Source organism: Limulus polyphemus, unplaced genomic scaffold (genome assembly GCF_000517525.1).
Source record: "Limulus polyphemus unplaced genomic scaffold, Limulus_polyphemus-2.1.2 Scaffold2401, whole genome shotgun sequence".
In the NCBI taxonomy this organism is placed as follows: Eukaryota; Metazoa; Arthropoda; class Merostomata; order Xiphosura; family Limulidae; genus Limulus; species Limulus polyphemus.
In genome coordinates, this window is record NW_013668011.1 from 99,306 (window position 1) to 112,585 (window position 13,280).

Consider the following 13,280-nt stretch of genomic DNA (forward strand, 5'->3'; position numbering starts at 1 on the left):
GACTATATTTCTACACAAGTGTTATTTTCATACTGTTGCTATTGTTGTGCATGAAAAGTAAGTATCAGTTTTTTGTTTAACAAAATAAAATTTTTGATTGGACAGATGTTGAAACGCAATGTACATGGTTATGGACTATTTTATATTTATGTCAATAAAAATGTAGAAAGATGTTGGACTACATGTTTCTCTAGTTCAAGGACCAGTGAGAGTTTAAAAGTGCTGTTTTGATTTGTGAAAGAGTGAATGGTTACTGTTAATAATGGTGAAAAGTAGATGTTTTCAGACTGACCATAAGGAGGAAGGTTTTGACACTTCTGTTTTAAATATAATAAGCAAAATGTGTTTTAAGTTGCTAAAAGTGTGTAACGGAATCTCAAACTTTCCCCCCCTTAAAATGATAAAGTGAAGTTTATTATTATTCATCATAAGTTTTAGTAGAGATGATACTGCTACTTGATAATTAAATTCATCAAACATGCAGTATGGATAGATATTAATTTTTTTCACAACAATATATTTCCATAGTTTTGTTTTATGATTTGTCTCTTGCTTCACATTGAAAAAAAAAAGCCACTTTAACGTAACTGTAATGCACGTTTTTGTTATTTTTAGTGGAAATGGGTGATATAAATCCATATTAAAGCTACAAGGAACAAGCAAAAGTTCAAATATAGCCCAATTACCATCTATTTCTAGACTTCTTTTGATGAAAAAGTTAAGAATCCATAAAGAGTAATGAGGCCAACAAAATTCAAATTCTCACTGTCTGAAAGTAGTGTTAAAAGATTATAATTTATTAGATGTATGAATATAGTAATCTATATATATCAAATTTTCCATCAGTGTTACTAAAATCAGGCTTTAATGGCACATACTGAGTAAGTGATATGCATCTATAAAGGTATTATAGAGCACATGATTTGTCCTGTAAGAAAATTGTAGTAATTTTAACAATCAGCAGGCCTAAAATTAGACATGTAAGATCAAGATTGTAGATGTAGCTAGGACAGTCATTCTGTATTAGAGTAAGAACACTCTATACATGTTATGTTGGAGAGTAGGTGTTGAAATGGATGGGAAAAATCCCATATTTTGGAATGTTAGCTCACAGTTATTATATTTGAAGTAAAAGAAGTAAAGAAAAAAAGGCTCAACCCTCTATGTATTGTCTTCTACATACCTAATTCAGACAAAAATAACCTAATCCCCTGTGATACATGAAAAATATGACTGTGTATGTTAGGTTTTATGATTCCTGCTCTGTTACTGTCAAAATAAAAGAGCAAAAAATGCACTCTGTATTTCAAGGCTATAGGTGCTTTATAAAAATGATGATCAAATCCTGCTATTTAGCCTGATAAGTATAACCCTATAGCTGGTGGTAAGTGATATTGACTAGCTGTCTTGCTTTTAGTCTATCATTTCAAAATTAAAGAAGGCTAGTGCAGGTAGTCCTAGAGTAGCTTTGTGTGAAATTCAACAAAAAAAATATTATTATGGTGCATATATTCTATATTATACTTAAAATATATAAGAGTGTTATTTAATTTAGCTGTTGTAGAATGAGATTAAAAAATATTAATATTACAGTATTAATGAAATCTTTTTATACATTAAGTCTGCAGGAAAATGAGCTTCAAAAATGATTACTTGACTAATTTTGTGTATTATCTTTATGTTGTGGCTTATTTAATGATGTTTTTCTTTTACTTGTTAGGTCAGGTTTGATCTTCTATCGACGAGGAGTGAAAGGTAAAGATAAGAAGGGCAAAGACATTATGTATGACTATGAACATCCAATTGATTTTGCAGTGTTCCCAAGTTTACAAGGAGGACCCCACAATCATGCTATTGCTTCTGTGGCAGTAGCATTAAAGCAGGTGAATAATGCAAACATTACAAAGGAAAATATTGTGAGAATTAAATAATTATTAACTGTTTCTTGTAAATAAGTTTTGTAGTAAAATGTGAATGTGATCTTGCATATTTTTTAGTATAAATATTTATACATTGTGAGGTTTTTTTATACCTCAACCATTAAAAGTATTAAGAAACCTGGCTACTGCAATATGTTTGTCAGGGTGTGTGTATCAGTACAGATGGTGTAGTATCTACCATTTTTTATCTCTCTCTCTGATTTTTCTTTGTTTCTATTCACTGGAATACCCATGATTATAATCTACAGAAGATAGGCGATTTTTATTTTGTTACTACAACATACTACAAAGGTTGTTTCTTACTAATATGTAGGGGAAATAATGATACCCACAACCACATTTTCATTTCCCACAGGTTATAAGATTTTATTTGCAACTTCGTAGTGTTCTTCTTTGTTATAACATGTTGTTAAATGTAATTCCTCTTTTCTGAAGCCAACAAGTCACATCTGTTAACAAATTTTGCATGAAGTTTCTCAGTGTGATTAGTAGGGGGCTTTACAACTTCAGTTTATATCAACATGTGTGACTAATATCATGTCAGAAAAATGTTTATAATTGTATAGATAAGTTTATGCTACAAAGACATGTGCCATTTAGTTTTTGTCATGTTGAACATCAACATTATTTTTGTTGTACTTAGCTTATGTGAATTTCTCCTAAATGAATGCATTCTTTGAAAATCTCATGTTACAAGTTTATTTTTGTGGTACTAATAGATATACTTCACAACCTTACTTTCACAGTAATTACATTTTTCAAGGTAGAAATGTGGTACTTAAAAGGGTAATCCTTTTTCTATGTTTGAGTTCTATTTCTAAAAGTGGCTTTATAAAATCAAAACAAAACACAGTTTTAAAGTTTATGAAATATATTATAATCAAAAATATAAAAAGTAGAAAATGTGTGTGATAGTTTGAAGTTATTCACCTTTAAAAATTTTAAATATGCTAAACAGAATTCACTTTACAACAGAAGTGTGTGTTAAATGTAATTATTACAAATGTTTTTTAAATGTACGTTTAATATTTTGTAGTAAGGAAAAACTAATACAAACTTCTGATAATTGCAAGATTTACATTTTTAAATATATTTTTTCAAGTTTACATCAATTTTTATATTGTATTACTCTTTCTATTTTACAGCCTATTAATTGATGAAATCAGAATAACTTAATATCAAGTTGTATTCAAATTACTTTGACTTGCAATTTTTTACTAACTTCAGACTGTACATTGAAATTAATGAGCTATAAATGTCTACATTTACAAGTTTCTTGTAAGGTTTATACTTCCAAACATTTGAGAGAGTTAGCATTGAAGTGTTATTGATGATTTAGAAGTGACTTAAAATGATAGACATAGTTTATATATGCCAGATCACGTGTTTTAGGCAGGTAATGGCACATGAGAAACTTCCTTTTCTTCTAAAACTCTTTGCTTTATCTGGTATAAGTAATTTATAGCAGAAGACATGCTCATGTTCAATAAGAAAACTGTTTATGAAACTGAAAAGTTACTTTCAGGCCACATAGATAGAAGAAATCTATATTTGAGCTGATTTTGGGTAGGGTACTAAATAATGAAAAAACAAATAAGCTAGAAATGGTGTCTATACTGTTTTGTTAGTGTGTGTGTCTATATATATATATACTTGTTTTACCTGCAATATTGTTGTTTTCAAAGTTTATAAATATACCACCAACAGGCTACAACTCCAGCCTTTCAAGAGTACCAGAAACAAGTTCTGAAGAATGCTAAAGCTATGGCCAAGGCTCTAATTGACCGTGGCTATACTTTAGTTTCAGGTGAAAACTTTGTTTTATTCCTTATTTATGCTTTACTTTAAATGTCAAAAATCAGTGTGTTATAGAATTCAGAAAATTACTACATGTCAAACTTTTTAAAACTTGAGATACTTGTCTTCACGTGTTAACAACTTGCAGGGTTACCTTGATTCAGATTTTAAGAAAGGAGTCTTTTCTAGATATACTTTAAACAGTTTTGAAAGGTATGTGTCATAGTCTGTTCTTTTCCACTAACTACAGTTTATTTATATTTACTTGTGATTCTTTCTCCCAAGGCATTTTAAAATTATAGCATTTATTTCTGCATGTTGAACAGGTTTCACAAGTTGTACAGTAAAAAAACGAAAAACTCCCACATGTAAAATTATAATGAGAATAAGTAATTTAGTTTTCATTTCATCAAAGATCTATATTCTATAGATGTGTCATCTCATTTAAATGGGTTGTAATCAAAGCTTATCTAAATGTATGAATAATTCAAAACTTTTTAAGAACATGACTGTAAAGTCAATAAAATATAAAAATTCTTCAGGCAAGAACTTGTTTTTTGTTTTAATAGGTGGCACTGATAATCATCTGTTACTGGTTGATCTGCGGCCAAAGGGCTTAGATGGAGCTCGGGTTGAGAGTGTCATGAATGTATCAAATATCACGGCTAATAAAAACACTTGTCCTGGTGATAAATCAGCTCTTGTGCCTGGTGGGCTAAGATTGGGTATGCAAATTGAATTATTTTAGATATTAAAAATCCAAATCATAAATGACTTTTGCAATAATAGTTTTTATGTTTTTAAAATTGAAAAATGGTTTCCTAGAGATTGTTATTTATTAATTTATATTTGTTTACATTAATGGAGTTTTGAATTATTTATATTAGCTTTAAATTCATTATACTGTGTATTTTGACTTGAACTAAGCAGGACAGATGAAAAATAAAACTGCCTTATTAATATTTTTGAATTGCTTGAGTATTGTTAAAAATTATTTAATTAATGAACTAAATCTTATTATTTTATATGTTCATTGGAATAAAACTCTAAAGTATTTATTATTGTAATGCCATGATTTAAAATTTAGCTGACTTCACTTGTAAAAAGTTATTGATACAATCTGAAAACTGTAATATTCAGTACAATATAATGATTGTATCAATACAATTTATTCTCGGTAATTGAATTTTGTTCTTAGCATCTTTTTTTTGCCAACCAGTTTCTCATTTTTTTAAAAACAGCAATATGTTCCACACACACATCATATTTATTATATTTATTATTTATTCTTTACACTTGTGAGGATTATCTAGTATTGTTAGCTTAATATATTGATAAGCTCAAGGTGTGTAGGGATATGTTTGGCAACCCACAAACTTCAGGTTAGTTTTCTCAGATTTATCCGTGGCTCACTCACATGCTTGCTACATATAGTTAGAATGGTGTATTAAATAAGCTACATTATTTAATAAGGTAAATGTCAATTCTGGTCTATGTAGGTAGCTTGTTTTGATTAGATGTTATTGATAATTGTGCAGATAGAATTTTAAATAAATGTCCAAAAAAAACTGTAGTTAGGTGTATACAGATATATCATAATTAAGATACAACTACTGGAAATAACATTTGAAGAAACTGAAGTATTGGGGCAGTTTATTGATTTAACAGCATCAAGCAGAAAAAATGTTAAACTTAGTCAACAGCATAAAATATCACATTGTAATGTAGATTATTTTTGTAATTTCATTTTACAGATATATAAAATGAAAGTCCATAACAAATAAACTTAATGGAATGTTAGAAAAAAACAATATCTGTGTCATTACGTTTTATATACCTAGCTTATAAAGCCTGCCTGATAATATATTTTATTCCTTATTATAGGAAAATACTGTTTATCACTACCTTTTTACACCTACTTGTAACAAGCTTTCAAAGTCTGCCAGCTTATGCATTTTACATAGTTTGATGGTTAGGGTACTCAACTCACAACCTGAGGGTTGTGAATTCAAGTTGTCATCACTGAGCATGCTCATCCTATATAATTGCTGACTGGGATCAGCCACCTGAGTGTACAAATTCTCGACTTACGATAATGGCCGACCACATAACATTAGTTGGGATTAAATTTATAAAGGGAAAAAAAAATCTTGCAGATTATACTTCTAGTAATAGGTTTAAAGTAATTATTTTCATCAGTTTTACTGAATTTTGCTTCTTGTAAGAATAATTATAGTAATATTTGAAAGTCAGATGTAGCTTTTGTGAATACAAAAATGTTTTCTTCAACCAAAAATGAGAAATAATATTCATAAAAGTGTGAAAAAAAATTGTATATCTAGAAAGAGATGTGGGAAGCATGGTTTACCTACAAACTAAATGAGAATTTCCAAGTAGGAAATTACCTTCTGTGCTTGCATTGCTTATTTGTATAAGAAAACCAAAATAATAATTCTGTTGTTGAAAAGGTAATTTATTTTTAAGTACTTTGCCATGCACACTGTTGTACATTCTTCTTACCAGTTTAGTAGCAAGTGAAGTTAGTTATAGTGATAAAAAGTGTTACAATAAATAGAAAAGGGAAAAAAGTTAACTTTTAATTGTAATTTTTAGTTCTGATCTCGTCAAGAAATATGTAAGCTAACTTTGAGAATTTATATTAAAAAACAACAACAGAATCTATAGTACATGTACATTAAAGAAAAGATACTTAAAAATATGTTTGTCTGTTAAATCTAAAGCATGTGTACCTATAATAAGGTGTAAAGTACATAAGGTGTCAAACTTTGAAAGCTTGTCACAGGTAGGTGTAAGGAAGTAGTGATAAGAAATTATTTCTCTATAATAAGGTGTAATATATATATAAAAACACTGATTTCTCACTTCTGTGTATTCAGGAGCACCTGCTCTCACATCTAGACAGTTCAAAGAAAAGGAGTTTGAAAAAGTTGTTGAGTTCATAGATCGTGCAGTTCAAATAGCTTTAGAAGCCAAAGGAAAATCAGGTATGTCTTTCTTATGTATGTGTAACAAGAATTCGGGATTAATTTTTATTACCCTCAGTATTTCACACATAAGTGAACAGTAAAAAAAATTAGATTATCAGTTTTCATAACATTTTCTTTTTTTTTAAATCACTGGAAAACAACAAGTTTTATCTGTTTCTAAAGAGGAACTATCTTATTCATGTAAAAATGATGTAAAAGTACTTCAATATCCAGACAATATTTGTTGAGGTAAACAATTTGTATTCATTTAAATTATTTTCCTAGGGATTGCAATAAATATTTTTCTGTAAAAAATGAAACTTTAAGTTATAAAGTTAGTTATGAACAAGAAATTGAACTAGTTTGTTTTTATTCCAGGTAAAACTGTTAAAGATTTCAAAGAGTTTATTGCTTCTGATGAAGGTATAAAGTCGCATATTGTTGCATTAAAAAATGATGTGGAGAAATTTGCTTCACAATATCCATTGCCAGGATATGAAGACCATTAAAAACAGTCTTGGACCCTTAACAGAGAAATAAAAGAAATTCATTCACAGGATATCTGTATGATGTTTTTAACCCTTTCCTTCTTGCTGGTGTATGGTATTTCACCAGGTTTATATTTTTATTAGTAAATAGTAATAACTCTTAAATGTCACATAATCTGAAATACAGACATTTCAAGTACATGAAACCTTTTTACAATATAAGTTTGATTTTTTTGGTCAACTTATGATTTATAATACAAAGTCACTGAGTAACGTATCTGTATACTGTGCTATTATGCATGTATTGCATAATGGCTAAACTGATAGTTTTGATATTAATATTGTAAGTAGGCCTACTGACCCGTTTGCTAGGCCATTTTGTTGAAAGAAATGGTGCAATAAAAAATCGTCTGATGTATTAAAATTAATATAAATAGTATTTATCACACTTTATTTTGTACAAAAAAAATTATGTATAGTCTACTTATAATAATATATCAAACCTGTTAAAAAAAAATGTAACGACAATTACGTTTTGAGTGATATGATCCCAGCATTGCTTGTCGATGTCTCACCTCAGGCTTGAGCTACAAAACTAAAGTTATGTTTTAAAACAATTAACTGACAAGACAGTTACTTTAGTAAAACATATAAACATGCAGAGAAAACCCATTAAGGTAACTTATTATCTTTCTATGGTGTACAACTAACAGAATACTGTAACTAAATAACAACAAAAAGTCCCATTCACCTTCGAATACAGTTCAGGCAACTTGAAGTACAGTAATAAATTTTAAATTCCGGTATAACTAGGAAGGAAGAAAGTTCTATGGTAAATAGATCAAGAGAAAGAAAATAATTTCAGGTTTCAGATGATATATTTACGATTTTGACAAATTATTGTTAAAAACTTTTAGTTCTGTATGAAAATATACATATATATCAATATAAAAACAAATCTCAAGTTATTTAGCTTATTTATATCAAGAAGGTGGTTCAAAGTATGAAAGATTCACAAAAACAACAATAAGGGTACTTTTAGAACACTGATTTATCACTTATCTTAAACTCTCATCTGTTGTTGCAGAACACTAACTTAATATTTGGGTATAGTCACATCCTGCAGGAGCATAGCTAGGTGTAAGTTTAAGTTATGCTTAGGGGAAGTTTGAAACTTAAACCTGAAATGGTTAATTCTGATGACATTTTTTGCAAGTATAATCCATTAAAAATTAACTACATAGGTGACATAAAGTATTGTAAAAATTTACATTTTTATTGCTGACAGTTTTTTCTAAATTATGTTGGGAGAAAACAGTCAACTTAAGGTTTTATATTAAACAACATTTATATCTGTTTTCAATGTTAAGCATGGTTGTATGTGTATATGCCTAGCTATTCCCCTGTCCTGTTATTGTAGAATATTGAATTAGCTCTTGAGTTGGAGTCATGTCATTGTAGAATAGTAACCTACAATTTTATTCTGTTACAGAATTACAACTTATTATCTGAGTTCAGTTTTGTCCATGTACTGCATAATAGTAACTTACTGTTTGAATTACAGTCATATCCTGTTATTGCAAGTGTACTGTATCATTTATAGACATCCTGATGTTACAGACATTTACTATTTGAACTTCAATCACACCCTGTTTCTGCAAATTTGATAGGAAACCATAAATGAATGAGTAACTATGCTTGCATTTATACATTTACATTATGTAAACACATATTTACCCATGACTTTGTTTTATACAAACAATTAATAAGATTTTAAGGTTGGTGAACACAAGGTTAAACAGATTGAAGCAGAATAGTCTGTGGGACTATATATGTTTATTTCAAAATTTGAAGTTGGTAGATTGGACAATTTATGTTTTTTTAGATAACTTTAATAAAACTGGAATTAAAGACAAGCAAAATAATTTTGCTTAGAAACAAAATGACAATTAGCCAAAAGGTTTAAGTTTTTGAAGAATAGATCCTTCAGGAGTAAAGAGAGCAGCTGGCTTGCAGTAAATAGTATGTCTTCAAAAGCCTCATTGCTGTTACTTCACATAATTTGATGTATTACTAAAGCAAATTAAACCTAAAACAGAGAATTTATAATTTAAACCAAAATGTTTATTTTGTGAATATATTGGATAAAGGTAACAAAATTCATAGATGCACAATGTATTTTTTCTTTTATGAGTTGGATGTTCTAACTATGCTATTTATTAGTTTTCTCAAGTTTGTAACTGTTTAAATGACAATATAATTCCATTGGTTGTGAAAGTTAACATTTTCCTGACCTGAAAATGTATTTCCGATGGTACTCACCTCACACACAGATTAGCTTTTATCCTCGTGTGTTCACACGCTCTGCCAAAAAGATTTGCCTTGTGAAAGCTTCCACCTAATTTCATGTGGATATGTGCCAATGCATGATAATGTCATCATGCAGCAGAACCTTCCACTAGTAGGAGTGCAACACACCTCCAGGCACAGTGACTCCCCATACATTTCCTACTCATGAATCCTCATTCTCTGACAAGGTAATGAAGAAATGTGTACCATAAAGTGGGGAGGATGGGAGGAACTGTGTGAAGAGGTATCTGTTGGAAATACATTTTATGTTAAGGAGAATTTTGACTTCTGAAATTAATACTCACCTCCTCACACATATAAGCTAGAATTCCATATCAAAATGGCAGAGGAACCATTGCATAGATTACCTAGATGAGTCCTTTTCAGAAAGCATATGAAGAAAGACCATGGGGTGTGATATTTGATGGCAGGAGCTCTGTAGGGGGCACACCTGTGGTAGACTTCATTTCATCTCATGCCTGTATAGGCGAATGGAAGAGGCAAAGAAGTCATATTTGTATTGGAAGAAGTTAGGAAAAAATGGTAGCGGGAAGCTTCAGTTTGTGGGTCCAAGGATTTGGGGACCCCATTAAAACTTTCTGGACTAAGAAAAGGGGCAGAATGAAGGTCCCAGGGAAATGGTGGAAGGGAGACTGACTTGAGATAGGAGGGTATCACTTCTCAAAAGTTCTCAGTAACAGAGGAACCAGGTGAGAAGAGAAAGGACAGAAGAGGTAGAATGGGCCATTGTAGAAAAAAGGAGTGATCAAGATTCCCCGGAAAAGTCATCAGGTGAAGGGTGGAGAGGTACCATACAAGGATAGTAAGAAAGGTGTGCAGGTGGGAAAATTGAGCACTAGAAAGGGAAATGGCAGATATAGAATCTGCCCCCCCCCCCAAAAAAAAAAAAACTGGCAAAAGAACTTCTACTTTAAAGAATGTTAGTATCATCTGATGGCAGATTAAAGTAAGTAATAATATATTCAAATTCTTATTTCATATGCTATATTTATCAACAAAGAAATTTTAAGGAACTAGTTAAAAGGTGCTAAAAAGACTTTTATATTTTTATTTTACCAAATACTGAATAGTGAATGAGCTTTCTCATATATACATTGTACGTGACTATGAAAGAAAAATAATTTTTATCTAATATTCTAATGTGAATTAACAAGTAAAATATAATTTTCTTGAATCAGACAAGGGGTACAAAATAAACTTTTTTTTTAAATTTGCTTGTACTGCTTTAGAAGAGAACAAATGAAATTTCATGCTCATGTAATTCCACATATATAATCTGAACAATACTTCAAATATGTTTGTTCTACAGTTACAAGTACAGTAATTAGTTCTATAACTAATAAATTTATATATCTAGTTTCATCTGGTGGTACACTAAGAGTTAAACTTTTTGTGAATCATTCGAGAGGCTCCCCAGTGACACAGCACTAAGACTGAAGGCTTATCATGCTAAAAATCTGGTTTTGTTACCTGCAATGGGCATGTCACAGATAGCCCATTATATAGCTTTGTGTTTGTCCACAAAAAAAAACATTTAAGAGAAGAAATTTGATTTTATTAGGAATTTCTGAGATACAAATAACTGTTTTATGGTAGTTTTAAGTAAATATAATGTAAAATTTTTATTTTATTAGTTATAAGTTACGTGGAAAATATATGAATTTAGGTTTATCCAATGCACTTTTGATGAAATTGTAAATAATTTCTGCTTTTCTTTAAAATAAAATTTCAAAGGAATTTTAATCTGTGAAATTTAAATGATGTTTATACACAGTTACTGTTAATTTACATCAATTATGTTTTATGATTTCTTATGGCTACATCTGTAAGTACCAAAATAGTTGAACTTTAATGTTTTTTGTCATAAATAGCACATACTATACCTGAAATTCCAAGTTAAACCAACTAATTTTAGATACTTGGTAATGTTTAATAAAATGTGTTATAACTGTCTTGCTTTTATTGTTTTTGTTATTATACGCAAGTAGGAGTTAAAATGTTTAAAACTGTAATTCATTAAGTTTATGGATTTATAAAGATGGGGAACTATTTTAAACTTCAGCATCTCAACTTGCATGCTTTACATTTTTATCTGTTAAGATGTTTGTAGTTCACATTTTTAAGAACTGTACTTAAAGTGTTTTGAATAAATTTTTCCCTACATTTGTATTATTGGGTAAACTCAATTTTAGCAAAAATTAAATAATTTGTGATATTTAGTCCAAGTAACTGAATCTCAACAACAGTTTATATTTACTGGATCCATTATGCATTTATAACATTAATATATAAACTTCAAATTTTATGTGGAATAAATTGCCACCATTTTCAACAGTGTGAATATAGCTCATGGAGGAAAAATTTAAAATAAAGTAGCTGATCTGTTTACAAAATGACAAGTTTTTGCTTGTTTGTTTCTTACTTAGGAAAGTCTTGTTGAATGTTTATTATTTTTCAGTATAATATTGTTCTTATTCACCTTTGAAGTATAGTATTTGTAGGTATCAAAGCGAACTTCTGAAACATACAGTAAAGCTAAGATTATGAAATTTGGTGGCAACAAGACTACTTTATAGTTGGGAGAGGGGGTCTGTAAACCACCAGTTTTACCAACTTAAAAAGGAAATGTAGTCACAACTCATAAGCCTTTTTATTAAATAAATAACAATGAAAATTGTAATTACAAAGTCATACATCTACAAATTGTGGTATCACAAACCAAAAAGAGATATCCAGGTCTTACAACTGAGTTTTAACCCACAACTTGTATGTTCTCATTGTGGACAAAATTATGTGGGTTCAATAATGCACCCTGTTGAAACAATGTATAAAATAACATCTCAAGCCTAGTGTTGGTCATTTTTCAAACATTTACAAATATCTAAACCAACATTGTGATTATGTAATTGATGAAATAACTTTATTATACTATGAAGCTCCAACGATGAATAGAATGTCTGCATAAAAGAAACCTTAGTGATTAAAAATCTCAAATCTGCATTGAACTTCTTAATTTGTCTTATAAGTTATAGCTTGCTTCTTGATTCCAGTTAAATTTTCAAAATTCTCAACATCAAATAACAAAAGAGGCCTTTGATACAATTTGAGCTATAGGTTGAAATTAAAACAGTGCAATGATAAATAACTAACAATCCAATATAAAATTTATTGTCACTAAATGGTTTTGCATTTTGGTAAAATTTTAGAAGTTTAAAAGCATGGTAGATAACAGTGCAATGTAAAGTTTTTTGGGATAATTTTGCATTTGATAAACCATATGCTACACCATTTAGTAAAATTTAAGTTCTCTGTTTCTCATTGTGTTTTTCAAAAACCTGAATGTCCATATTTTACCAAATTCCTACTGGTTAATAAAGCTAAAAACTGAGTGCTAGGCTGAAGAAAATATTCTTCATTTAAAGCATTAAGGGAAATGTCTTGTGATGCTTTTATGTAGTTTCATGTATCTTGTTGGGACTGTTGACTCTTACGTAGGTAAGGTGGGAGAAGATAGAAAAAGTTCATAATTGTTCAGGTATATCAGTAGTCTTCTGCTCTTAGCATTAAACAGAATTTTGTGTCACTGTCTGTTGCCTTAATGCCCTGTATTGTGACAACAGTTTCCATATTGTCATATGAAATGCTGATATACAAATCAGATGTAGAAAATATGAATCTGTTGTTGGAAATATTTTCTC

The 13,280-nt window shown here is 29.7% G+C and overlaps 1 protein-coding gene across 1 annotated transcript in view; it reads left to right on the forward strand.

The window, feature by feature from the left end:
• LOC106466860 (serine hydroxymethyltransferase, mitochondrial-like) overlaps positions 1–10,459 on the forward strand; it is a 26,287-nt gene extending 15,828 nt beyond the window's left edge. Inside the window, exons 8-12 of the mRNA XM_013927162.2 lie at positions 1,721–1,883; positions 3,648–3,747; positions 4,307–4,462; positions 6,635–6,742; positions 7,103–10,459. Coding sequence (XP_013782616.1) covers positions 1,721–1,883; positions 3,648–3,747; positions 4,307–4,462; positions 6,635–6,742; positions 7,103–7,233 — 658 coding nt within the window. The 3' untranslated portion in view covers positions 7,234–10,459. The remainder of the gene's footprint in view (positions 1–1,720; positions 1,884–3,647; positions 3,748–4,306; positions 4,463–6,634; positions 6,743–7,102) is intronic.
• The last annotated feature ends 2,821 nt before the right edge of the window (positions 10,460–13,280 follow it).